Source organism: Canis aureus, chromosome 38 (genome assembly GCF_053574225.1).
Source record: "Canis aureus isolate CA01 chromosome 38, VMU_Caureus_v.1.0, whole genome shotgun sequence".
Classification (NCBI taxonomy): domain Eukaryota; kingdom Metazoa; phylum Chordata; class Mammalia; order Carnivora; family Canidae; genus Canis; species Canis aureus.
In genome coordinates, this window is record NC_135648.1 from 5,319,129 (window position 1) to 5,346,932 (window position 27,804).

Consider the following 27,804-nt stretch of genomic DNA (forward strand, 5'->3'; position numbering starts at 1 on the left):
AACCCTTGAAGTATTAACTCCTCCATGATCAGGGTCCTGGGGGCCCAGTCTCAGACCTGCCCCTTGGCAGCAGGAGCAGGAGCAGGAGCAGGAGCAGGAGCAGGGTGCGTCTTCTGGGTCACATGTCTCTGTGTCGTCTGATGAAAGCTGCAGCCCTCTCCCCAGAAAATGAACTTCGGTACACCTGGGCATTGTCTTGTCCCGCATGCAATTTCTGGAAACTAAGCAATCCCTGAAAGGCGAGCTATGGATCTTCTAATTTTGTCAGGTTTAAAAAAAAAAAAAAATCCCTCTGCTTTAGATGCCGAGGGAGATCCAGGATGCTTTCTAGGGTCCAGACAAATCCTAGTGCAGGTACCCGGGACATCTCAGGGAAAGCTCAGGTGGACTGTGGGTTTTTTTGTTTGTTTTTTAGAATACTTGGTCCAGCATTCTGTTGAGCTTTGTTTATTCGTGATTCTCTCGTGTATATCTTACGGCACTTTTTAAACATCCCAGTCAGCTCTTACTCCAGGCCCGGGAGGTAAGCGATGTTATTATCCCCATTGCTCGGTGCTGTCTCCATCGAAAGTGCCAGCCCTCTCGGAGGTTCCCTGGCACCTCAGCTGTGCTTGGTGGACAGAGAGCCAGACAGAGTGAGGGGGGAGCACATCCAGGGAGCACCCCGCGGAAAGGTGGGGGTGGGACAGAGGAAGACGCTTCCCTACATCAGTTTCTGGTGTTAAGAGGACAGGAGAGCTCTTTCTTTTCTTCCTCCGTGGTCAGGTGTCCCCACCGAGTCTGATTTTCCCCATTTGGAATTTGTGATCATTATTATAGAGACACAACGAAAGTTTACTTTTGTTTCGTTGGTAAGGCAGGCCCGTCCAGGCAGATTTTTATAGAAAAGCATAAACTACTTTAGAGAAACCTTTGTATTCAGGTACTTTGAATAAGCTCAGAAAGACCCACGATGCAGATTTATTTTATTTTTTTTCATTAAAGCGGATTTCTCATAAGTCACTCTTTTGAGGCTCTATTTTGCTGGTGCAGTTCTAGCTACTTCCAATTATTGTTATGCAAGCAATAAAATTCCATATTTTAAAAAAATAATCCTTATCACTTTAGGTTTTCTCACCAGCTCATATGCTTGCGTGTCTGCATGTGCATGTCTGCATCTGTGTATGTATGTGTGTGTGAATCTCTTTTCTTCCCACCTTCACCTCCCCAACCCCTGACGTGAAGGAGGAATTTGCCCACAACTATATCCCCGCAGCCTCCATCCAGGCCCTGATGCAGAGAAGATTGTTGAATGTATGATTGGATTGGTAGCTATTGACTTCAGGTTTTGGGAGGAAAGCCAAAGACATTTTTTCTTTTCCATTCATCTTTTTTATTTAAAAAAAAAGAAAGAAAGAAAGAAAAAAGTCCTTCCCTTTCTCCTGTCTTTATGTTTTGCCTTCCTTTTCTCTTCTATTCAGAGGGGGAGAATTAGGTTCTCAGAAGCTATTATGGACATTTGTCTGGCTGCTAAGGATGTGGAAAAGCACTGCAAAGGATTGCCTGGGGAGCTGTTTGGCACTGGGCCTTGGGTGCAAACTGGTTCACTACCCATTCTCCTTCAGAGGCTGTTACAGGTCAGTGGCTGAGCAGTCCTGGGCTGGATTAGGTGCTCATTCCATGAGCCACAAAGGATGTCTGGTTGAAAATAATCGTGAATTTTGGCCATCCCTCCCTGTGCACCGTCCCTCTTTTTGGCCATAATTAAGAAGCATTCTCATCCAAGGTGCCTGTTTGGCCAGTGGAGTTTCTCAACAGCTCCACGGAGAAAGGGATGGATGGATGGACGGACCTCCCCAGAAAGGGTTCTGCGTTTCTGGAATGCAAGATTTACATTCAGAGCTCAGAGAGGATTGATTACCCCTGTGTCTGCCCGTAGAATGCTTGAATAGGCATTTGGATAGATATTTTCTACTATTTTATTTCCATCTTCTTTAAGGATGAGACATTTGGATCAAAGAGAAAGGCCCCATCATTCATATCAAATCTGGTCTATAAAAGCAACTAACTGATTCTTGCTCCACGTGAGTGAGGCAGTGAGTGAGCCCCGGTTGCACAGACCTGCCGAGTAGAGGGATTGTTGATACACTACGAGGGCCGCTCATTCTGGTGTCAGAGAAGCCAGACAGGACAGGAAAAATGTCCATTTAGGTGCCATCTAGGTTGACCCGGCTCCTTGTCTGTTGTGACAGTGGCTTTAATACTTGTAGCTGCAGGGTCGACTCTTCTTCAGGTGTGGCCCCCAACAGACAAGGCGGGGCTGGAAATCTTGAAATGACCACTGCAGAGGAGAAGGCATCCTATAGGAGGGGTGTGTGTGTGTGTAAAACTTTGGCTCGCCGGACACCTCGATTTCTGCTCCCCGAGCTGTCCCTGCTGAAGCTGTTTCAGGGAAGCCGCTGTGACGCACTCTTCTCCGTGCCGCACTGTGTGAGCGCTTCGGATGCTTCCAGTTTATCTGTCTGGAATTTTAGATCCGCAGAAATCAGCCCAGAGAGACTTCTGCGCTGCAAGACTGGGGGGCATTTCAGAGTCCCGAGTTCTCGATGAGCTCGTTACGCCGTGGCGAGTCGAGGAGTGAGGTTCACCTGGCTCTTCTGAGACCTGTGACCCTCAGCCTGAGACCAAGGCCCAGCTCACTTGGACCAAGCTCTTCAGTACTCAGGATGAATTCGGCCCTTGATTTGCACCCACTCTTATGTCCTCTCTCCAGATTCCTCCAAGTTCCTACCCACCATATACTTGCCACTGTCCTACACTGAGTACTTAATCCTGTTCTTGTCCACTTTGAGAAACATTTCCATGAAATCTGAAAGCCAGGCGCAACTGGCTATCCGAGATCACCTTGCACGCCCTGCACACTGGTGGTGTGCACTCGCACACACGCTGACATGCGCTCGTCCTGCGTACACACCATTGCCATTTTGTCAATACTGCCCCTCTTCCTTCTCTTTTTTTCCGCACCTAGCATGCCTGTAATCTCCGGAGGTCAGACCTGCCCCATTACACATAAGATGATCATCACTAACGCAGTGGGTGCAGACAGATAGAGACATCTAGCAGTGTGTTAATAAAGGGCCTGGTGAGCAATAGAAAAATGTTGCCCCCAGGTAATTCTAATGGGCCGCCTGCAGTTTTTTCCATAAGCACGACCGGAGAGGAGGTGGGATAGGATTTCAGGGGACAGGGTGCACCCATGTGCAACCATGTGTTAGGTCGGGAGAGAGGAAGAGACTTCCGTACTTTGTTTTCTCCTTGTCTAGGAAATTTTATTTTATTTTTTAAGATTTTATTTATTCATAAAAAAACACAGAGACAGAGGCAGAGACACAGGCAGAGGGAGAAGCAGGCTCCATGCAGGGAGCCCGATGCGGGACTCGATCACGGGATTCCAGGATCATGACCTGGGCCCAAGGCAGATGCTCAGCCACTGAGCCACTCAGGTGCCCCCTTGTCTAGGAAATTTCAAAACCTTCTTCTGCTTCAGCACATCAAGAGCCTTGCCAGGTTGCAGTTCCCTCAAAACGGCGCAGGGTGCATTGGGGTTCCCCCTCCCGCCGGGACCGCCACCTAAATGCCAAAGCCATCAGCTTTCTGGCAATTGCTCTTGGGCCTGTCTCTCTCCGTCTTCCTCACGCGTCCCACCTTCCCTCCTGACCTTTGTCTGTCTGGGCCCGTGTCCCTGTCCCTGTGGCATCCGCGCCTGGATGTTCCCACCTCTCCGTGCTTCTTGGTTCCTGCCGAGCCTGCCTTGTGCCTTTCATTACCACGTTAACAAACTCGCGTCGTGCCTAACGAGGACGCCTCATACGTTATGCTAATGATCAAGAGACATGTTAATGATATTTTAGAAGCCTAATTAGTGGAATATATAACTATATGCAATTTGGTAATGGACTGTGACAACAAGTTGTTAAAAGGGGGCTTGACAAATCCAGTTGCATGTGGCCTCAGACAAACAGGAGCTGAGAATGGATGAGGGGAAACCCTGCAGGGAGACGGAGAGAGGAGGTGGGTCCTGGGGGTGCGATCGCCCCGTGTACATTGACGTGGGGGTCCGTCTTTCTGGCGGGTAGCACAGCTTTCCTATATGGTCCTGCCCCTGCCCTAAAACCACACGGCTGGCTGTGTATCCCGAGAATCATTTACTAATGTTTCTTAAGCAATTGCTACCGTTGTCATTGATCATACACATATATCTTTGTTAGAAATGTTGCTTTGATTATGTTATTCTCCACAACATCCTTACCCGCAATTTGTAATAGGAGATGGATACACGGAAGATGGAAGATAGGTTCTTGTGCCAAAGAGAAAATTTTATTGTGTCGTAAACCAACCATCAAGACCATGTAAACTGGGGAATTATCCGTACTGTGTCCATCAACATTTTGATAGAGTCGGTAGGAGTAAAACAAGGGCAGCGTGTGTAAAATCATTCAGCTGTTGGAATGTCATTTTCTCTCAATGAAAGAATTGGTTGGAGGTGTGTATTTCTTCATTTGGGATCTTCCTTCCTCTGCCACAGTGGTACCCAGTTTGTGGGCTGCGGACCCCGGGGGGGAGCCAAACAGTGGTTGAAAAGGTTTGGGGAAATCCCTGCGCACACGAAGCATTGTCGGTAAACAGAATAGTGTCAGGACACACGCACACACACAGACAGATAGGCCTAGTAAAATTCGTTGAGTGTATGAGATGCTATTGTGGTTAATAAAATGCACATTCATTTAAAATAGCAATTTATGGTTCCTATTGGCTTTTTTTTGTCCATGTGCCTCGTCTCACGTCTGTGGAAGCTAAAAATAAATGCTCTCTTGTAGTGGGCCGTAACGATTTTTAAAAAGGATTTAATTTATTGATTTATGAGAGAGAGCGAGCAGGAAGGAGGGACAGAGGAGCAAGCACGATCCAGGCTTAGCTCGGGGCTGTGGGATCGAGCCCCAAGATCATGACTTGAGCCGAAACCAAGAATGGAACACTCTAGTGATGGAGCCACCCAGGCGCCCTGGGGGTCTTTACAGGTTTTGCTTTTTTTTTTTTTTTTTTTTAGATTTTATTTATTTATTCATGAGACACACAGAGAGAGGCAGAGACACAGGCAGAGGGAGAAGCAGGCCCCACACAGGGAGCCCGTTGTGGGACTCGATCCCGGGTCTCCAGGATCACGCCCTGGGCTGAAGGCAGACGCTCAATCGCTGAGCCACCCAGGTGTCCTTTCCTTACAGTTTATTGATGCTAGAAAAGAGACTGTACAGTCACAGGGGTTGGCAACCTCAGCCTGGCCTGTTGTCATCAAAGCTGCTTGTAAAAATTAGGCAGGTAACTGTCACTCTTGACAACTGTCATATATTCCAGGAAATATGTCTGTGAAAATGTCCTTACACTGTTGTCTGTTGCTACTGTGACCGTTATTAAAGATTTAGGAGTATCTTTCCAGGGGGTAGGAGATCCCTGTGAGTTGGAAGGACATGTACCACGGCCCACCCACCACGTAGGGTCTTGGGCACTGCAGGGTACAGGTGGCACTGGCTTATGGGGACTGAAGTTATGGAAACTTGCTCTCTTTTACTTTTTGTTCAGGATGAAAATGCCCAGGAGAGGTAGACTCGCGGTATCACACATAACCGCCAGGCAAAGCTTTCAGAAACATGTATTCGGTGTGCACACGTCTAAAGTTTGATGGGCACACGTCTAAAGTTTGTAGCCTCTTGATGGGTCAAGACACAGATAAAGAAAGTTAGTGTTCTGTGCATTGGCTCCATTCTCCTGAAATGGGTTTTATCAGGTTATTGGCGAGGGGGTGTATTTGTAGCGTTTCCTTGGCTGTTCTTCCCAAGGCAGTATGGCCCTATTACTGTTGAGGAACGTGGAAGGGTGTAGACTTTGTGTTTGGATTTTATAACGTCTTGAGCTCTACTTCTGTGTCGGGCAGAGCTCTAAGTGCTTTTCCTTTACTAACTGGTTCAGGCCTCATCAGGCCATCCCCTCCGGCTTGGTACTGGGACTTGGGCTTGGCAACAGAATGGCCTCCCACATGGTGCTTGAGTTCCTTCTCAAGATTGTGTTCCTTTACCCTTTTCTGTGTTAACCTTAAAGGATTGATTCTAAAAGTTTTTAAAAAATGTTATATTTGAGAGATAGATAGAGAGAGAGAGGCAGAGACGCAGGCAGAGGGAGAAGCAGGCTCCTTGCAGGGAGCCCGATGTGGGACTCGATCCCAGGACCCCGGAATCACGTCCTGAGCCAAAGGCAGATGCTCAACCACTGAGCCACCCAGGTGTCCCATAAAGGATTGATTTTAAAAAGACATAAGGAAAACTATAGACCACTCCATTTATTAAATTGTACCCTCGTGACATCGAAGACATTTGATTTCAGTTTAGGCATCGCCTCTGGTTGTGCATGTGATACTTTTGCTCACGTGGGAACTTGTCTTGTAAAGGGTCGCGCTCACCTTTGTAGAAATGTGCCACGAAGAGCCCACCTGAGAGCCCTTTTCGAATGCAGCAAGGCAAAATTGCGGTGCTGGTGGTGCTCTGGGCGACGTGGGCTTTTTTCCCTGGGGATCTTCTCTCCCTCCATTCTCCACGTGCATGGTGCATGGAGGCTTGGGGGGCTGAGGTTCCCGGTTTTACCCTTAAACCTGGATTCCGTTGATTGTGTAACTGCTCAGCTTCAGTACCTGCTTATTTCAGGTGAGCCTCATACCACGTTTCCTCCTTCTCTGGTTACCTTACCTTTTTTTTTTTTTTTTTTTTTGGTTAGAGCACTGATGGAAGATTGTGTATGAACCCAGGATGCTGTTACTATGCCTGATACTTGTTTCCAGTTAAAATGAGTTTTTGGGGGGTGGGGGGAGGAGGGATGGAAAGGGAAAAAGTTTATAAGTGAGCCAGTGGAAAAGGCACATTCATTATCAGTGTCTTTCTCGCCGAGTCGTTTGAAGCTGGGAAAATTAGCAGCTGCTTTGAAGCTCAGAAGATCTTTCATCTTTGTGTGTGTGTGTGTGTGTGTGTGAGTGTGCGCGTTAATATTAAGTTGAGATTCCTTTTCTTGCCACTTATTTGGTTTTTCTACTAATAATGAAATTATAATGAGATCCCTGATGGGATTTTTTTTATTTAAAAAAAAAAAAAAGGAAAAACACCTCACATGAATTATCCCCTTCACCCCCCCTTCACCCTCCTTCTGCCTTTCTGTAAAATCTATTCTGCATAATAGGTCTTTGTCTCTGGGTTTGAGACACAATTGAAGGAGGCCAGGAGTTGAAAATGCCCCTATTGTTCTTTTTGGGAAACAAGACACAAAGTTCTGGGAGGCAGGAGATGCTTCCTTTGCCTCCACCTCCCAGCTCGGTTTCTCCCCAGACCCCATCATCCCCGTCCTCATCCCCATCCTCATCCCCAGGCTCAGCACCTGCACCTGCAGCCCTCCTCCCCTCCCCCCAATGTTGGGCCAGGAGGAGGTGAAGGCAAGTGTTCGTTCTTACGAGCTAGTTTATTTGAGGGGCATGTGCTCCCTTCTCCCCTTCTAATTCCCAACACTCATGGCGTGGTCTGGTGTAGAGGGACTGAACATCTGTCTCGACTGGCAGAAAATAGGGTGATTTGAAACCTTGTGAAAACCTTGCTTGGGATGGTCACATTTCTAGTAGCAGGTGCCACGTCCACCCCACCCCACCTCCCGCCTGTTTCTTGTCGCATTGTCCTTTATCAGGAGGGCTTTTTTGCAAATGCCATTGATTAAAGAGGGCTCGTTGCCCCGGCTGAGCGGCCTGAGCATTCCTCAGCCAGGCCTGGCTTTTTCTACTACACGTGAGCGAGTAGATGGAGCCCTTGGTAGCGTGAATCGATCCGTAGGCTGCTTGAGACAGACACACGAGACTTGCACTTTGCTAATCTCAGAATTTCCTTCTGTAGGAAAGGGAGTGTCGTGGCCTAGCCCAGTGAACCACCGAAGCCTTGGCAACTCTCCATCTCAGAAAATTCTCCCCGAATGCCACCTAAATTTTCTTTGTCAGTGTTTTGTCTTAGGCCAGAGATCCCCCAACTGCTGTTTGCTGCTCTTAATACTCCAGAGAACTGGGGGTAGAAATGGATGAGAGATGCTTGCCTCATCTCCACGTGGGGCTTGATCCAAGGCTGTTCCCTGCGTTTTTCCACGTTGAGCATTTTCCGATCAGCGCTGATGACCAGTTTCGGGGCCCCACTCCCACTCATGTCTGTAGGTTCCTCCTCCCTTTCTTCTTCTTACCATTAAACAGGTATAATAAAGCTGACGAATCTTTACAGTTGGTGATTTTATATCATAGATCAAAGATCAAAGCAGAGGAATACACAGCAACCGTAAAATTAACTGCTTTTTCAATTTTACAATGCTTTCAGTGATAGAGAATCTTATAAATTTAATATTAATTAAACACTTAGCTTTTAACCTCCTCCTGCATCTACTTTTGGCTGGTGGCTGGAAAAAATTAATTGGGCATCTTAAATCTTGTGTTACTAACGCTCTGACAGGAGGGGTTTCAAAAGCACTTATAACTTCAGCAAAATGCTCTTGGAGCGTTTGTCCTTCTACTCACCTAATTGAAAGTGCCTTTTTTCCCCCTTAAGGAAAAATGAACCATTTGCTAATTTTTTTTTTTCCTCCAAAGGAAGTATAACTTCCAGTTCCTTTTCCTAGCTGGAGCTTTAACGCAGTCCCTTGGCACGCTTAACACTTCATAAGATGGTCGCCGTTGGATTTCCATTATTATGAGCGTCCTATTGATTTTGGCACGTGCCGGTGCAGATGTGCGGCTGGCAGGTGCTTGACCTGCTCACTGTGTCACCTGCAGCTCCTGTGTGTGTGGTTCAGCAAGAGTTGCCTCCTGCTTCAGGGAGCGTGGGAGGGGACCAGGCTCACCTTGGCAGTGGGACACCCCCGTGGCGGAACCAGAGGGGTGGCACTGGGGAATGGACCCTCCGCATCTGGAGCAGGAGGGTCAGAATAGCAGAGAAAGGAGACAGTGATCCACGTGAGGGAAGAAGAACAAGGCCCAAGAGACAGGAGGCCAGTGTGAGAGGCGAGATGCTTGGGGGGAAGCAGGGGCAGGTCACGTTTTCTGAGTACAGAAGGGGTACCCGGTTGTGGCCTTTAGTGGCAATGGGCGCTCCTTCATTAACAGGCAGGCATCCCTGTCTGTGCTTCAGGAGTGGCTCAGGAGAAATCCTGATCCCACTGCTTTCTCGCCAGAGAGCTTCGAGCACTTTCATCCACGTGCTCTTGCTACTTTTCCCCATGCATGAAGTTCTTGGAGGGCGGCAGGGTCGGGCCAGTGGCCTTGGCCCTCGCCGGTTTCCTGCCCCGACCGTACCTTTGAAAGTGGCACCTGCGAGTTGCAGGACTATAGAGCCTGGGCCCCCAGAGAAGGCACCTTTCCGGCCTGCTCTGGAGTCAGGTGATGGCGAGAGGTAATAAGCACAGGGACTGATTTGGGGGCCAGTATGGAGTGGAGTCCCCGGGGTCATGTGCACCTCACCCTGAGAAAACCCGTAAGAAATGAAATCTGGGGGCGAAACTTGTAAAAAGTCGTTACTTACGAAAACATTTTGGAGAAGTCTAAGACGGCTTACTGCAAGTTTGCCTTCGTGGTACGCGGCCTTCGAGCGGACCCTCTTCCGGTGAGACCGTCCCTAAGTTCCGAACTGGTCGCCCCGGAGCATGATTTTGGGGTCTGTAAAGCCTTACAGACGTGCGGCACCGTGGTCCCGTCTCTCAGCGGCCCTCGCCCTTCATCACATCCCCGGTCACCTTGGCCGTCCCCGCGATGGCAGTAGGGAGCGTTTAATCCAACTGTGAAATAATAAATTAGCTGCGGAGTCGCCCCCGGAGCCGGAGCCGGGAATCCCAGCTTGCCGCACCTGGCTGGTCCGCGCTCCCTGGGAAACCACCACTGTTCTCGCCGCAGCTGAGCTTTCTGAACCTTTTAAGAACTGAATTGATGGGACGTGGAGTTTGAGAGCCGATAAATTAAGGATATTGGTAAATCTTAACGACTCTATTAGAGGATGGCATTTGCAGATCCGTAGCAACCCCTGCTTGTGTGCGTGTGAGCCCGGCCGTGGCGGTCCTTTATATACGTATCCCTCCGTTTCTCCATCTATCCAGATATATATGATATGTGGGGTGCTGTAAAATTTTTAGTGCCTTAGTTTGGGTTGACCGCCTTATTACTCACGAGTGAGCTATACAGGTCTTCCTTAACAAGTGGCAATAAAGGCTTTACAACACCCCTTACACCGTCACATATTTTGTTTAGGCCACATATTGTCTTTTTTCTTTTTAAGTCTCTCTTTGCTCGTGCCCCTCTCAAGTACCTTTGTTGCCATGGCAACAGTTCCACCGCTGCTTAGAGTGGAGCGCAATGGCATCTTCACGCGACGTTCTTGAGGCCGGTGCTCGGCCGGGCTGACCTCGGACCCTGGGCCGGGGCCGGGGCTGGGGCCCTCACCCTGCTCATCCGTGGCACTTTGCTCTCTTTGATGCCATCAGCTCCCTGTATTAGACCGGGGTGGCTGCCCCGACACTGATGATCCCTGCCCCCCACCCCCTGCACCTGTCCTCGAAGGAATGTGAAGAGGCTGACCCACTCGCCATCTAAAAATTGAAAGAAAGAAAAGAAAAGAAAAAGGGAAAGGAAAAATGGAAAAGCATTTAAGCATTTTCGAGGGAAATACGCAGTCGACATCAGTGGTGGGCCACCACGGCAAGTACTGCGGCCAGAGAGGAGGCTGAGGAAAGCCCTTTGCACAGTGAGACGCTTTCTGGAATTCCCTCCTAGGCCGGTATCTCTAGATTACCATCTGCAGGTTTTAGGTTTTCTCTCTGTATCCATCAGGTTTTTCTCTTTTGCCAGACTTTCCTTTTTCTTGCCTCTATGTGGACGGTTAACGGGGGTCACTGAGATGTGTGCAATTTTTAAAAATTTAAATTCAACTTGCCAACATGTACTGTAACACCCAGTGCTCATCCCATCGTGTGCCCCCTCAGTGCCCGTCACCCAGTCACCCATCCCCCTGCCCCCTCCCCTTCCACAACCCTTTGGGTGTTTCCCAGAGTTAGGAGTCTCTCTTGGTTTGTCCTCCTCTCTGGTTTTTCCCCACTCAGTTCCCCTCCTTTCTTCCCTTATGGTTCCTTGCACTATTTCTTATATTCCAGGTATGAGTGAGACCATATGATAACTGTCTTTCTCTGATTGACTTATGCGGAGTGAAGTAAGTCGATCAGAGAATTGTGTGCAATTACTTTGAGGGAAACTGAGGCACAAACTGGCATGTGGCTTCATCGAGGACTGTGTGACCTCGATGCAGATGGAATGGGAGCCCCCATGTCCAAGCCCCCGGTTAGTTGGCTGTCAGCTTTGCCACGATTAGTTGATTCTTTACAACAGAAATTATTCAGGGGGTTTTATTATCAGGCCAACTTCCCATTAAGCCACTTGAGCATTTCTCTGGAACGTGGGTGTAGCTGTAGTGAGATCGTTTGGCAAAAACTGATACGTGCGGTGAGGCTATACCCCCCAGACATCTCAGTTCTTTCTCCAGCAAGAAGATTGGCTTGCCAACACCTTGATGAAAGGTAGGAGTTCCTGTGATCTGTTATCTCAACCACATTTGGGATGCTTGTGTGTATGCTACGTATATTTATGGATCTTATATGGGCAATATTTTGACTGTTTCTTTTTTGAAACATGGTGTGAAGGAGCGTGCCAAAAAATCACAGATGATATCTGAGAAGTGCTATCAGTAAAAGCACTTTTTTTAGGAAGGTGAAGGAAACAACCCTAAAACAATGTGAAATTTTTCCTGACGTCCCGTTACAAAGTCATTAAGAAAGCTAGTGCTTGTGGTCGGTGGGAGGATGCTCACAAATAGCATGTAGCCGACCTTAGTGATTTGGAGTAGGGAAAAGAACTCCGATCTGAGACTTTTTTTGGCGTGGGCATAGAAGGAAAGGTGGTATCATCCATTTTTGGATGACGTGGAAAAAAAAAGACCGAATAGATTTTTCTTTTGTGGGCTGATCTTAAGTCCGAGTGAAGTATTTTACGTGTCCAGGCAACGTGACATTTTAGGAGACGGGTCATGCTCTGTTTTAGATCTTCCCGTGGGCTTTCCGACTTTCCGACTTGTAGGTGTGATGCGGTGCTCACGTGTCTTTCACGTATAGGCTTCCTGTCACAGCAGTTCGCCTTAACCATCCATCTACCAACCGGGAAACACTGTTACACACCCTTTGATGTCCTTTCTCTGTTTTCCCAAATACTAGGGAGAAAGAGACCGCTCACGTTCACTGGGCTCCTGCCAAGCAGGTACAATGAGATCTTCTATGCAAAATCCATTGAACGACCTTGAAAACATTACTATTCCCACTTGACAGATGAGGAAACTGAGCCCCGGAGCGAATAAATAAACCGCCCAGGGTCCTGTAACAACTCTGTGATTAAAACTTAGGTTCCTCAGATGTCACGACCCACATTCTTTCCTCTGAATCACTTCGCTCTCACCAGGTACTTGGCAGTTACTGACTCTCTTGTGCAATCTTTGGGCCTTTCTTCTTCTTCTTCTTCTTCTTCTTCTTCTTCTTCTTCTTCTTCTTCCTTCTTCTTCCTTCTTCTTCCTCTTTTAAAATAATGGGCTTAATTATTTCCTCCACGACTCATAATAAAACAAGAATGACAAGTGTTTGGCATCATCACGCAAAGGCTTGAGAGTCAGCAGATCTTGCCTCGCTGTGAAGGTACCTTTGTTGCCTCCAGCAGGTGTCTAGGTAGTATGATGTCACAGACAGAGTGGGTTGTGAAATCGCAGGTCTAGGCACCTGGCAGCGATTGGGGGTGGCAGGCGGAGGGCCGAGGGAGCAGTAGATGAACCTTAGTAACACCCAGGGTTGCTTATTCTTTTTCCTTGCAGGTTAATGTACACAAATGTCATCTCATTTATGGTTACTATTCTGTGTGTGTGTGTGTGTGTGTGTGTGTGCAAGGCACCCTTTAAAAGCCTCCATCTGGCTTAGGTGCTAGATAGATGAAAGTTCTCGTTAAAATAAAACACGCAGTTTCACGAACCCACCGGGAGAGACCGTGCTTTGGTGACAGACGTTCAAGGCGCTTTCTGAACCAACTTCAGTGTCTCTGGATGCAAACGACGCAGAGAAGCCAGAAAACGTAGCTCTCAGGTTCAGGTGATGACGTCAGGGGACAGGGGCTGGAGGAGGAGGGACAAAAAATAAAAATTAGGTAAAGGAAGAAAGGAACAGCTATCACTTTATGTTGACCCTTTTACAGAGATAAGGTGCGAAACATAAATAATCCACGTAGAGGGTGACAAGTCCACTTAGTTAATTCATTATTTATTTTACTTATTGGAGAAGCTGCCCAGCCTCTGGGCATATTTACAAGTGTGATAGAAAAAATAAAGACAGTCCCTGCCATTCCTGTTTACAATCCACAATAGATAATATATAAGCGAGACGTATTGTTTTCGGAGACAGACACTTGCATCAGATATACTTTAAACAAACAAGGGGGAAAGCAATTAATATGCATGTGAAACGGCGAAGATAAATCAGCTTTTGTGGCAACAGGAAGGAGAATCAGACAAATCAAGGTACAGGGGAGACAGAGCCGATCTGCATGGGACTGTTCTCCCCCCCCCACCCCCTGTATGGGATCGGGGTGTTGTGGCCAAGTCAGCCCCCCCCCCCCCCCCCCCCCCCCCCCCCCCCCCCGCGAGCCGCGCTGTGACTCGCTTGTTCCGCAAGCCAAGCCTGGGCAGCGCCCAGCAGCACCCCTCACCTTCATGGGCCGTCAGCCGGAGAGAGGCAAATTAGAGCCGTGGCAGGGCCACAAATCACAGGCTGTTGTTAGATGCCGTCTGACCCTTGGCGTCATTTTATCCGAGTCCTCTTGGATTTAATGTGATTCCTTTCACGCCACCCCTCTCTGGACAAATACTAATATTGTTATGTTATCATCATGATTGCTCGGGGCTGACCTGATGCCCTCCTGCCCCGAAACCGTGGGACCTTGCCCCGGCTGTGCCTTAACAGCCCTCCTCCCGGCACCTCATTGCCACTGGCCGTCCTGGAGCCTTGGGGTTGCAGAGAAGGGAAGTATCACTTAGAGGCCCCACTGCCCTCAGCCCCTGCGTCTTCAAACCCTGTGCTTGTTTTTTGTTTTCCTCTGTTGTTTTCTTTCTTTTTTTTTTTTTTTTAAAGATTTTATTTATTTATTCATGAGAGACACAGAGAGAGGAAGAGACACAGGCAGAGGGAGAAGCAGCTCCCTGCAGGGAGCCCGATGTGGGGACTCGATCCCAGGTCCCCGGGATCACGACCTGAGCTCAACCACTGAGCCACTCAGGCGTCCCTCCTCTGTTTTCTATCAGCCACCCCGACACACAAAAACTAGGCCTTTCTAATGATCAGTGGACTAGGAAGGGTAGGTCGGTGGGCACGGTGGACTCACACGGTGCGTGAGGTCTAGAGAAGATAGAGCCATGATCTCGTTGACGTTCTCCACGAGCTTTGGCGCGGTTGAAGGACAGACAAGGAGGCACAAAAGGATGTGATGAGGGTGAGTCTGGGAATGGCCTCAAAACTGGGAAATGGATTTTACGGTGCCCGACCTGCCCCTGTGGGGTGAAGAACTGGAAGAGACCTTAGAAATCCCCAACCGCTTGTTTCACGAGAAGGAAACCCCGAGTGGATGTAACTCGCTCGAGTTCACACAGCTTAGTGGACCCACAACCAGTTCTCCTGATGCCACGTCCACTTCGCTACACTCTGTTAACGATGTCTGCAACCGAACAGTGTTGACCGACTTTTTTGGGTGGGGCTTTTGCTTTTCAGGGCCATCTTCTCTCTCTCTCTCCTTAGACTGTTTGTCATCCCATCACTGTCTATTCCTGGAGTTTCCATTATCGGGTCCACTTTGCAGGGATTCAGGGGATCTCGCTGTGGGTTGTTTGCTCGGGTCTGGTTAGTGCTTCAGTGGAGCATGTCATGCAGTAGTTAGGAGCATGGACTCTGGGCTCTGGCTGCCAGGGTTCGAATCACAGCTCCGCCTTCTATGTTAGGTGGCTCAGACGTATCATTTAGGTTCTCTGTGCAGCTTATCCTGATCTATGCCCTGGAGAGAATCACAACCGTCTACTCCATAGGTATCTCCCTCCCAGCTAGTGTATGGAAAGCGACGGCCCGTGTCTGGCCCATGTTAAGCCTCACAGCAGGTTTTTGTTGCTGTTACTTCCTTCATCCTCCAGCAGTGGCCTTGAGCCGCCTAGAAGGTTATATGATTTAACCTCCCGTTCAGCTGAGGCGGGAACCCCCTGGAACCAGTCTTTGGTAATGGTGACCCCGCTCCCTGGAACGCTGCCACCTTGCAGGCCAGCTCTCCACTCCTTGCAACGCTCATCCTCAGGGACAGCTCTGTCTCTGACACTTGTATGGAATAGTCTCTTCCTCCTGCTATGGAGGTTCCTGGGGTGCTCGCGGAGTGTTCCTCCCCTTGGCTTCTGAGAGCCGGTGCTTGCGGGGCGCTGGGAGATGCGGCCAGAGCTCCTTCGGGGGTGTCGTGGTGACGTGTCTCCTGAGGGCTGAGGTCACACACCCTCTGGGGCTCACCTTGGACTCCCAGATCCCCAGGCCGAAGCACTGGTCCACGTGAGAGCTGTGGAAGACAAAATTTACCGCCTCCCTCTTCCTCTCTCCTTAAGCATAATACTGTTTCCTGAAGGTTTTGCAAAGGGAGCGTTTCTGAACTTACTGTGGAACCTGTCTGGACCAGAGGCTCAGGGCGGTGCTTGGGGTCTGCGCTTCCCTTCCACGGGCGCTAGTTGGATTCTGTTTCTGGAATGGGGATTGTCCAAATCCCTGGTGGTGTCCACTGGACGGCTGTAAGCTCAGAAGGGCAGCGTCAGCTTCCTGCTCATGGCCACCAGCCCAAGGTGCAAACTTCCTTGTCATATAGTGAGGTCCGGGCTCCCCTGGACGTAGCTTGGGGTCTTTGATTCAGGGGGTTGTACTTTCAGGCAGGAGGGGTAGCTCTTCGTTGCTTCCTAGCCTGTCAGGACTTGGCAAGGCCCAGACGTTTGGGGCTGGGGGTCGTTGACGCCAGTGTGGTGGGAGAGAGCCGCGGTGCCAGTGCCATGTTGGACGGAGGCCCTCACTGTCTTGGGGGCTGGCGGCGGGGGGCCGGGGTTACCTCCTGGGCTGCTCCTCCGCCTCTGAGCCTTCTTTCTGTCTCCTTAGGGGAGAGAGAGAGCCACAGGGAGGAGAAGGTTGAAGTGTGAGCGTGGGGAGGGGGTACAGGGAGCGTGGAGGTGGGGGTGGGGAGGAGGAACAACTGTAAAAAATGTTAATTTATTAATCACTGAATATATAGCAGTTCATCTGAAATGCTGTTGCTATGCCAACACCCTGGGAGTTTATTTTCTTAATCCGAGAGAGGAGCTCTCAGTCCCCTGCTCCCCTGCTGTGTCATTTGAATTCGCGGCTGCCACCGCTGCCACCATGGTATCTGTTTTAGATTGTGGGAGGGGGGAGGGCGAGGGGTGGGGGAGAGGGGGGCCGGGCTGAGCCACCAAAGCAGTCATATGCAAAGCAGTAAGAGGCCTTTCTCCGTAAGACTTAGTAAAAATGACACAAATTAATATACTCTACTTAAACCAGACCAAGATTAATGGTTCTCTTTCAGTGCAGCTTAGCCCAACTGTCACTCGACAGGCGTTTGTCGGACAAAATCAACACTAATCAACATTTATTCGTCTCTTGCCCTTGGGTCTGAGGAGCGTGAGCGGGCTGCGCCATTCCGCCGTGCGCCTCGCCACGCTTTTCACCCTCCATCCAGCTTTGCCATATATCACCCTTCTCCTGGTGCCTCTCCTCGGACGGATCCACACACTCAGCCATCAGGGTACATTAGAGGCATGATAGATTTTCTGTTTTAATTTACATCTATTATATTACAACATAACAGATTTTGATTCAGGAGAGACCAGCGTCTCCTATAGCCAGACTCCTTGGGAAGATTTCTGCATTAACTTATTAAGGTTCGTTAGGATGCAGCTTCGGATAGACTCCCTTGCTCGTTCTCTCCGTCCCCCTCCTCTCTCTCTCCTTTTCTTCTCTCCCTCTCTCTCCCTGGCACACTCAGTGAAGAGGTCCTGGCGCACTTTGCTTGCGCGCACACAGCCCCTCTCTACACTGGGCTGTCTGTGCTGGGTCACATGAGGCTGCCCGGGGTCCTCCCCCAGTCTCTGATTGGACTGGGATCAGCCAACAGTGGGACCTGAGAGCTCTCCCTACCTCCCACCCCCCATCCCACCCCTGGCCCAGGTCAGTGGGCCTGGACAAATCTGGTGGCCTAGCTGGTGGGAGTCCCCTCTGAGGCTTTCTTCCTAGCCCCTCGCATCTTTTCTCCCCCACCTTGTGATTTCAGTTACAGTTGCATTCTACGTTTACAGGTCTCCAGGGTCAGGGGCCCAAGAGTGGGGGGACACAAAGTTGGTTGGGCTGACCCAGGAGAAGGAGATGGACAGCAGGGGCGGAGCAGTGGGTCTGAATGGGACTGGGCTCATCTGCTACATGACCATCTTGAAAGCCTATTATTCCAGCTGGGAACAAGGTAGATGCGTGCAGCTTGCGTCTAGCGTGCGGGGTATGAGTATTTATGGTAGCCCCGGAGAGTGCCTTTCCACCTCATTTATGGAATTGGCGTTTTATGTTTATTTGTTTTCTCCCCTTCCTGTTACCAGAGATGTCGTGTTAAGTACGTCTCTTCTTTGGTGACGAAGTGCCTCTCCTTGAATTTTGGTGGGACGGCCACGTTAAGCTTTGGATATCTAATCCACCTGTTCACTGGCTGCAGAGATGAGCCTGAGAAGGGGACAGGAATCCTCCCCTCCGCTCAGATCCCGTTGACCCTGTATTACTTTTCACGGGGACACCGTGCTTTTGTCAAATGCCCGGGGAGGCTGTGTCTTTCTTCTCAAATTGGCTGGAACCCTAGATCCCTGGCCACTTACGAGGCCCGAGTTTTGTTATTTTTTTCTACCGCGATGTCCGCCCTAAACCGCAGCGAGGTTCCTTTGGTGGCCAGAATGCCGAAAAGCCACGGGCTGAGTTGGGGATGTGTGGTTTGTGTGTGTTTGCGGGTGGCTGCTGAAGTGTAGGATGTGCTAGGAGGATAGCTTAGTACTTCCATTTTGGTTTCTTATTACGCAGCAATAAAGTAAATGACGCTTAGTATAACTTTGCACTTAGAGACTGTAGCTCAATTTAAGAAACAAAACCCCACCAACAGGAGTGCTCAGTATCTTGAGCTTGGGAAACTGACCTCGTTAATTTTAATGAAGGGAAAAATTCTCCAGCTGGGGCTGGGAAGAAAATGAAATACCAATGAGGTTATCACTTCGGATGATCTCACTGAATTCAGAGTAGAATCAGAATGATGCTCGAGAATTTTATAAAAATCCCGCGGAGAGATTTAGAAGAGAATTCATAATGCCCTGGATGGCATTGAGGGAGCACTTGCCCTGGTGGGCAGAGCAGAACTCTGTATGGTCTCTCCTAAAGTGGCTGTTAGAGAAGTTAATATATTAAAAAGTTGGACCGAAAGAAAACAAATAAAAAAATGAACTAACACAATCCTTATGTGGCTCAAGCCTGAAAACAGCAGAGCAGGTCTTATGGTGGCCAAGACAGTTGACTAGAAGCCAAGGGCTTCTGAGTTCAAGTGCCTGCTGGGATGCTGACTTCCAGTGGGATCTGGGGCATCTGTGTATCACCCAAAGGCAGGAGGTGGGCTGAGGGAGTCCTGTTAGACAGTAGGCAGCTATTCGAATTGAACAGTAAGTTGATGACTTTGGCCCTGCTGTTGAGCCAGTGGGTAGTGATCAATGAGGTTAGGGTGACGGTAGCACGATTTTGCCCTCAGTTCGGAGAAGCTTGCCAAGTTGGGCTGGCATTTGGTCGGGGACCATGGAAAGAAACATCACGATTTAAGGTATCTGGCCCTCTTGCCTAAGCCTAGTCCGCTACACAGCTGATCCGGGGAAAAAAGAGCATCCCAACAATGAATCCTTCAGAGGTATGGGGCCGAGAGCACAGGCTTTCTTCTCCAAAAGCTGGAGCTTGCTGACTCAGGCTCTCTCCCCATCTTCCTGGCATATCGCTGCACTCGGTAGATTTCTACGGCCATCAGGTGAAATTCAAGTGTCACCAAAGGGGCACTTTCTGAGTAAATGGGGCCATCTTGCTCTGGGGGCCATCTGGGTCCGGGTGGAATGTTGAGGGGGATCCGTTCATACTTAGAGGCTCCTTTGAAATGCAGCCCCTTTCTCTCCAAGCTGTGAGACCCTGGTGCTGCTGCTGTGGCTGTGCGTGGATATGATGGGAGATGCTGGTTGCCAAGCAGCAGGGAATGGACATAATCGTGCTGCCTAGCAACCGCGGCAGCGTGGTCACTTGCGCAGCTTTCTGCGCCTCTTCCTGTTTGGTCTGCCGGACGACACAGACGGCTTCTGTGGGTCACCCTCTGCCCTAGGCACAACAAGGTGGCGGAAAACACAGCGAACCGGGGCGGATATGGTTTAAAATGACTCCTTTCCGTGCTGTCTGGTGCCGAGCACAGATTTCTCTTCACGGCCTTCCTCAGTTTCCCCTTTGAAGTTCTTGTGCACAGCTGCACCCGTAGGTTGATGGCTGAGACAGAAGAGGAAGCTCAGGAAAGTGCCAGACTTCTCTGGGTGTTGCCTCTCCTGCGCCTGGCGAGCCTCTCCTCTGCATGTGTGAATATAATATAAAACAGTCAATTTTTTGGTAAAGACACACACACGCATGCACGCACGCACACGCCGAGTGGGAAAGACGAGGAACAGAGCATGACTACCTATTGTTCTTGGGGGTCTGAGGACAAAGCAGTCGGGAGAGGGAAAGGCAGGCGATCCCCGCGGGCTGGCCTGGCCATTCCTCCCGGCTCGGACCTGCACCCCTCGCATGTGACGCTCCTCGGTGAGGTCACCTGCCTACTGCAGGGTCTAGAGCCGCCTGCTTGGCAGCGGCATGTGAGTCCTCTCAGGCCTGTGGTCTCCTTGGTGGCAGGGTGTGGACAGCTCCGGGAGTTCCTGAGCTGAGGGTGTCAGGGAGCTGTAACCCTCTTCTTGGGTGGAGGGGAGCTGCCCGGCTGGGTTCTGTCTATGGGAGTCGGACTGTAGCCGGGGCACAGGCCTGCATCCGGTGACCCCAGTTCAGCCCTCCTTTCTGCGCCCGACCGGCCGTGTGGGTTTGTGCAAGCCTCTTGTCCCACCTGAGCCTCTGTGTTCTTGTCTGTGACGGGTGGCGATACCTGCCCCCCGCCCTCCCCGGTGGGTTGAAGGCCCCACGAGTGTGTTGGCATATGTGCCCTGCAGCAAGCGTGAGGGGACCGTTGCTGTGACCCTCCTCCCTGTGGTCAGTGGGGAGGAGAAAAGCAAGCTTGTGCAGAACAAACGTCGACCTCTTGGCATCTGTCTTATAGGTTAGTCTTGCCAAGGAAGAGCTGTTATGTGCCCACCTTTCAGTTAGAGACCAGAAACTGCCCCCCCGTAATGCTTCACGCGGTTCCTGGGGAGCTTGGAAGGCGTCCGTCCACTTTCCGTGGTTTCTCAGACCTTCCGGAAGCAGGATGGTTGCTCTCGTTTCACAGAAGACGAGACAGGAGTAAAGAACAGTGAGGTTATTTGTTTGGGGTCCTGGAGGCCCCCCCCACTTCCAAGACGAGCCCAAATCCTGGGGCCTGAGGAGGTAGGTGAGGCCTTTGGCAAAGTGAGAGGGGATGGAGTGGGGTGGGAAGCCCCTGTGGCGGTCGAAGGTCCAGGAGCTCGAGAATTACGGACTTCCCGGTCGCCAGTGAGGGACCTGCGGACAGGGCACAGGCTGCGGGCGGCTTCTGGAAGCCTGGCGGGCTGGCTGGCTCGGCAGGGCCCAGGTGGGGCCTCGCGCCGTCGTCTCCGTCCTGTCCGGGTTTGTGCGCCTCCTCGTCCGCAGTGGCACGGGGTCGGAGGAGAAGGTTCCAGGCGCTCGCTCGGCTGGCCTCTCATGGAAGACTGTGGTGATGAGCCTTCTTCGGCCTCTTCAGCGCGACGATGATCACGTTGACCTATTTCTCAGAGGAGGAGCCGATGTTCAGCTTCGACTTGTCTGGCAACGGCCCCCTCGGCCGACCGCTCCTTGCCCCACGGGGTCCTTGGGCAGGCTGGTGCCCTGGGCACGGTCCTCTGGACAAACAGCTGTTCCCAGCATCGCTTCTCTGTCAGTGGAGGGACTTGGGCTCACAGAACCTTTGGGTTTTTCCCTCTTAGCCCCTCAGGATGCCTGCGTCCCGCTCCCTTTCTTGTTCCGTGCGTGGGGCGGGCCACCATCCTTCACAAAGCGCCCCCCAATCGGCCTTCGGGGACTCTGGTTCTGGAATCGCACCCCCCCCCCCGTTCTGCCGTGGCGTCCCCTCCAGGCTGCATGTGACTGTCCCGATCCGTGGCCCTGTGCCACAGCGGACTCGTGACAGCCCTCTTCACATGTTACGTGGAGGTGGGGGGACGGGGGAGAGTCGCGTGTGGGCTCCATCCCTTGCTGGAGCCGTCGAGCGGCTCCCGGGATGGACGGCACCAGGGGCCTCGTGTGCAGGCTGCCTGGCTGCTGCAGAGACAGGCTCCCAGGGGGGAGAAGGGTCCTGCCCGTGGGATGCGACCGTGAATGGGAGATGGAAGCACAGGTGGCCGCGGGCCTCTCAGCTGGCTCCCACCTGCCTCGTTGTGGGCCAGCCGAGGACATCAGTCCCGTTGTCACGTGCACAGCCACCCAGGTGTGCCTCTCGGGTTAGTTGGGAGGTGAAACCCTCGAGGAGCGGCGTGGAAACCTGCTGGGGGGCAGCTCCTGAGGTCTGGAGGCAGCGCGGCCTCGTTGCGCCAAGTCCTGCCAGGCGGTGGGCGCTCGGTAGGCCTTTAGGGACTCAGGTAGGTGCTGCTGTCCTGGTGAACACGGTTCCTTTAGTAGCAGCGAGGACATAGTGAACACGTGCCACGCCGACGACAGCAGATGCGACCAGATCTGACAAGAGCGAGCTGCCCTCCGGGAGCTCACGGATCGGGGTAGACGGAGGCTCTCGGGGCTCCTCTTCCCTGACTGGTGGCTCCAGACGGTTCTGAGTCTCCTCCTTCGCCTCATCCCAGCCCAGCTGTGTCAGGGGAAAGGATGGAGAGGCGGGCTTCTGCCGTGATGGAGGTGATGCTTTACTTTAAAATAAAGTATGGAAGCCACTGATTGATGGATTATAAACTGGGAGGTCCGAGATAAAGCTTCATTCTGGGAGCATCAGTGTATTTCACCGGGAGCCTCCTGGGCATTAATTCTGCCGTTAATTTTGTTATTAGAGACCTAGCCAAACAAAGGGAGGTGGCGAAGCTCGAGGCTGGTTTAACCTTGATGAAACAGTGATTTCACCAAGGATGATGTTCCCCCATCTATCTTCATCCATCAAGGCACTGCTGAAATATGCTAATGAAGCCGAAGATAGGAACACAGAGCAGTTAAATGGGGCGTTGCAGAAGCTCTCCGTACCCCCGTGACAGGGCGATGCTACTTACTGTCCAGATTTAGTAGAGGAGGGAGGGATGCTGACTGGTATGGTGGTGAAAGACGGCGTGGAGGTGGAGAGTGCACCTCGCCGAAACGAAGGGCAGGGTGCCCACCTAGACACTCCAGAGCGGGATGGAGAAGCTTGGTCTTTGGCCGAGCGAGTGGGTTCCTTTATTCTCTTGGACCCCCCTTCTAGCCGGGCCGTACAAGAAGCAGGCATGTGGCTGCATCAGACCTCGTGCCAAACCAGCTTACCTGTCACCATCGGTCCACATCCCCGTGTTTGTTCCCAGTGGCCAGAGAACACTCGTGCCTTTTTGGAGTCTCTAAAATTGGGTACCGATTGCCTGTATCACTTACATACGTGACTGGGCATCCCATGAAGTTACTTTATCTTACTTTACTCAAAGATTCTTACGTGTTTATTCGAGAGAGCGAGTGAGGCATGAGTGGTGAGGAGCGGCGGAGGGAGAGGGAGAAGCAGACCCCTCGCTGACAGGGAGGCCGACACAGGGCTCCATCCCAGGACCCCGAGATCGTGACCTGGGCCGGAGGCAGGCGCTTAGCCGACTGAGCCACCCGGGCGCCCCTGAAGTCGCGTTATGCCCTTGAATCTGGTTAAATTCTTACCGTGATGAAGCGAAATTAGAAGGTATATTTTACAGATGAGATTTGAGGGGTTAAATTCGTGTCAGAAATCTCATAGCTAGCTGGCCAGTGGCGTCGGTTGGGATTCAGACCACATGTCCATCCACCTCGAGAGCTTTTGCGTGCAACTGCCGTGGTCTGATGGCTCTCCTGCAGGTGTCCCCGGGAATGCCTGCCAGCTGCTGGGGTAGTCTGGCTCGCTTATGTATTTATATATTCTTTGGGTTTGCTTTGACTTTAACTTTAGAATTCCCTTCACACTTCCTTCTTTCCTAAGTAGACCATAAGCTCTGTGAGGCCAAGGGCAGGGCACTGTCTCTAGTCCCCAAGCGCCACGGAGTGCTTTCATTTATGACTCGCGTAACCATGGCTCTCTCTCCCTGGCTTCTCCGTGGAGTGCTTATCTTGGCCTGGTTTTCCAGTGGATGATGGTAAAGCAAAGCTGGCCAGCTGCTTTCTGGTTCTCATACGGTAGATGAAAACCCTTGACGGTTTTATTTGTCTTTACAAGTTAATCCTACAGGAATCACAGTAAAATTTCTGTTGCTTTCAATTATTGGTGGATCCGGTTCTGTTTCCTCCTGGCTCGCTGGCTCCGTCCTCTCCAGCCCGTATCAGACCACACGCTGGAAGAAGAAACAACAAATGAAATTTTATGATCGCTGATCTTCTTCTTCGGGGTGGGATGGTGCTGATCCTAGGCGGCGGCGGTCACCAGTTGACCTTTTCGCAAGAGGCAGATCCTCAACTACCAGGCGGTTTTAGGATTAGGCACGATGGTTTCCAAATCTGAAATGATTATGGGCCCCTTCCCCTTTGTGGAGATGGAGGAAGGCAGAAGCAAAAAAAAAGAAAAACAGTGGAACGAAAGATGTATTTTTGGAAATTTAAGTAAGATGCTAAGTAACACGAATTCCCTGACATACACCGCGCTGGACTATCTGCTCCGTCTTGGCCTTAAAATCTCTTGTGCCGTGGATCGTGGATCAAGCCAGCTCGGAACTTGGGGGCTCTGGACTGTCTGCCAGTAAAGAGTTAATAACCGGAGGCCCGCAACTTCCAGGATGTCGCGGGGGTCAGAGAAACTTGCCAAAAGGTAACATCAGCCATGGAGTCAGTTGGGCTCCCCGTCTGGCAGGTCTGTGTTTCTCAGCTGCTCCTCCTCCACTTTCCAGTCTTGGAGTTCATATACAGTAAATCTTTCTCTTAATAAAGCCGTTTTTCAAATCTGACTTTGGACTAGGGACTGCTTTGCCTCCAAATGCAACAGCTGTTAAACATGGTGCATTGGGCACGGTGTATATCTCTTTGTTTAGTTTTGGGTTTTTAATATGAGCAGAGACGTGGAGGAGTGGGAGGGCTCTCGCCATTCTTTCTCTCCAGGCGACAGTCCGCCACTGGGCTTGGAAATAAGGCCTCGGGGCTCCCCGGGCCGCTCGCCCTTGAAGGCGAAGCCCATTGTCCCCCTAATAAGCAGTGCAGGGTCCCCCTTTCCTTTTTGCGAGATAAAATTGTGGAGCTCGAGGTGTCAGCCAGCAGAGGCCAGACCTTTTGGCCCCTATCTGTCCCGGCTACACGGGGGAAAGCATTGGGACCCCCTTTGCTCACTTGTCCCTTCTGCTACCGTCTCTGTTCCCAATGCGCTGGCGAGCATTAACTCCCTGCAGGGGAAAAAGTTCACAAAAGAAATGAATTATGCATATGGAATTCATTTCCTTGATGAATAGGGAATCTGAACAAACTCCATGGCTGTTTGAGTTTAAGGCAGGGAGGAAGGGGGGTTGGGGCCAAACAGTTTGGGGGGGGCCGGTGATCAAAAAGAATCGAGAGTGAGAGTTGGGAGGCAGATAGTAGCAGCGGACTTGGGCCTGAAATCTCAAGGAAAAGTAAGTGGCCCTTTGAAAATAGCTCGTGGCCCATTATTCTTGCCAACGCGCACGCAGAGATACATCCCTCGCCCCCAAGTGCATGTGCAGATTTGACAGCAAATTGGGGGGTGGTGGTGGGGATAATACGGGGGAGAAGTGATGCCACCGTCGTGACAGGACCCTGCACACTTAGAGTTCTGCAGCACTTCTGACCCGTGGCAGTGCAGGTTCATGATTCCAGGGCTCAGAATTTTGAGGCAAGAGTTGTGTGGCGTATAGAGCATCGCATTTAGAAGTAGAAGGCTTGGGGGCGCCTGGGTGGCTCAGTCGGTTAAGTGTCCGACTCATGATCTCTCAGACCTTGATCTCAGGGTCGTGAGTTCAAGCCCGGCATTTAAAAAAAAAAAAAAGTAGAAGGCTCGGACCCTGAGCTCCGGGGATCATAGACTGTGTGACCTGGGGAAGTCACTTAACCTTGGCCAACCTCAGTTGTCTCACCTGTAAATGGAGAGCGTGTCATCTGCCCTGTGGAGATAAGAGGATGAAAGACACCAGGAGCACACAGTGCAAATCTGGAGATTTCTTTTTTTTTTTTGTCTCTGCCTTCTTTCCTTGACAGCCCATTAGGTGTGCAGACCCAGTCTTTAAGTGAGCCAGAGTTCCTTTGAAGCAGAATGAAAGGGAAATGGATTCAGGAGAACATGGTGGTTAAAGAAAAAAGCGGGGCGCTTGGGTGGCTCAGTCGGTTAAGTGTCCGACCCCTGATTCCTGCTCAGGTCATGATCTCAGGGTCATGGGATTGAGTCCCGCATCGGGCTCTGCGCGCAGTGCAGTCTGCTTGAGCTTCTCTCCCTCTCATGCATGTTCTCTCTCTCTCTTTCAAATAAATATTTTTTTAAAAAAGAAATGAATAAGCAAGCAAACAGAGAAACAGAAATCTGTTGTAATCCTCACCTCATCTGTATTATGATAATCATTTAAAATAATCAAACCTGATGTTTTTGGCAAATGTAGCCGTGGAATTCGCAGTTGCTGCTGCCGAAGGACTTAAATCAACAGTGGGAAGGTTGGTCATTGGCGGCCACGTAAGTTAAGGCATTAAGCTGAAAGTAGGTTTTCGAGTTTGCTCTCGGGAACCACCAGGAAGAGGCAGGCACCCTTGGGCTCCAAAGACCCGTGGGTGCTCCCGGGCTGGAAATGTGGCCCAAACCGGCCTCTTCACTCCCAACTCTTCTCCGGTACTCCTCGCTCCTGAATGCAAATAGGGCTTGGAGACCCCCAGTCTTGAGGGGAGGAAACGAGTCCACACGCACACATACACGCACAAATGGTGGGGAGCTTTCCCTGCTTGCGGATTGGAGAGAGGTTTTCTCCTGATGGTCTTGGGGGACCTAAATCCCATTTCAGGATTGAGTGGATTGAGCCGGTCTGACCGGTGCCATGTTTCTGTATTTTTCTCACAACCCAATTGCAACACATGCAATTTTCACAGAGGTGCTCTTGTTTTACAACAAATGACTTCTTTTTCTGGTTATTGTGGTGGGGGAGGAGGACGTGTAATGTAATGAAACTGTTCTTGGGGCTGTCGACAGCCTCAAAGCCCGCAACCCAGCCCTGCGTCCTGTGCTGCGGTGGTTTTCCGTCCTTGCCCCACGCGGCCCCAGGAGGGGTACAGGGCGGCCCAGGGCTGCCCTCCTGGCAGTGGGGTGAGCCCATGAGGCTCCGGGCCCTCACCCCAACTTCAGCCCCTGGGCTTCTGTCTCAGGGCTTTTATTTGTTTGACTTTATGGCTAAGAGGCTGCTTCTAAGAAATGTTTGGAATCCAGTAGTGCAGAGACTAGACCAATACCTAATATGAATTATTTATTTGTTTATTAAGATTTTCATGGCACCTTTCGTCTGAAAGCTCCAGGCGCTGTATGGAACATTTCAAACTGATAAGGTTTAGCAGTAGAGATTTGGAAACAAGGCCAGTGGCGGAGGAAGCGCTGGGAACGATGGGAAAAGAGGAAGGAGAAGAAGGAGAGGGAATGGGTGACCGACCTAGTGGACCTCCAAGCCCCTCCCAGGTGTGATCTTCCATGGAGGCCGAGCAGCTCCCCTTTCTAGGTGAGAGGGCCAACACTCCCGCCCCGTGAGTCATTACGGTAATAAAAATGTGTTTTTGATGTCATGCATAAACCTCTCAGTAAGAAGTATGTTTGCCACACTGTGGTTTTCAGCTCTGGCTCCACATTAACATCACCTGGGGAACTTTTGCAAAATTCCACCAACACCTGGGCTCCTGGGCTCCTGGGCTCCATCCCGGAACAGTGCAGCCCCCCTTGGGTTGGGGTGGGGGGTGTGCTGAGCATTTGTGTTTTCTCCAAGCACCCCAGGGTTGTCAGAGCTCCTGTGGCAGAGGTTGGTCAGGGGAGGCCAGGAGGTTGAGAGTAGCCAAAGAAAGGAAAGCAAGGAAAGGCTTATTGCCGGGGCCATGGTTTGAGGAGCTGCTCTGCTAAACGGTGGGGGAAGGGACTTGCAACTCTGCTCTGATGTTATCAAGCTATAGGTTATTTCTGGTAGTGAAGCGTGTGGTTCATTTGGCTCATGGAGC

General features: G+C 50.9%; 1 protein-coding gene and 1 long non-coding RNA gene across 8 annotated transcripts in view; one reads left to right on the forward strand and one right to left on the reverse strand.

The window, feature by feature from the left end:
- PBX1 (PBX homeobox 1) overlaps window positions 1-27,804 on the forward strand; it is a 325,636-nt gene that overhangs the window by 55,005 nt on the left and 242,827 nt on the right. Inside the window, exon 1 of one of the 7 annotated variants that reach the window (XM_077886857.1) lies at window positions 27,275-27,317. The exons of the other annotated variants lie outside the window; for them this stretch is intronic. Coding sequence (XP_077742983.1) covers window positions 27,290-27,317 — 28 coding nt within the window. The 5' untranslated portion in view covers window positions 27,275-27,289. Of the gene's footprint in view, window positions 1-27,274; window positions 27,318-27,804 lie in introns of those variants that run through there. 7 annotated transcript variants of the gene reach the window in all.
- Window positions 8,469-19,486, reverse strand: LOC144307246 (uncharacterized). The gene is made up of 3 exons (XR_013374165.1): window positions 19,389-19,486; window positions 13,149-13,283; window positions 8,469-9,870 (listed from the first exon to the last, which is right to left on the reverse strand). It is a non-coding gene; the product is annotated as an uncharacterized LOC144307246 (long non-coding RNA).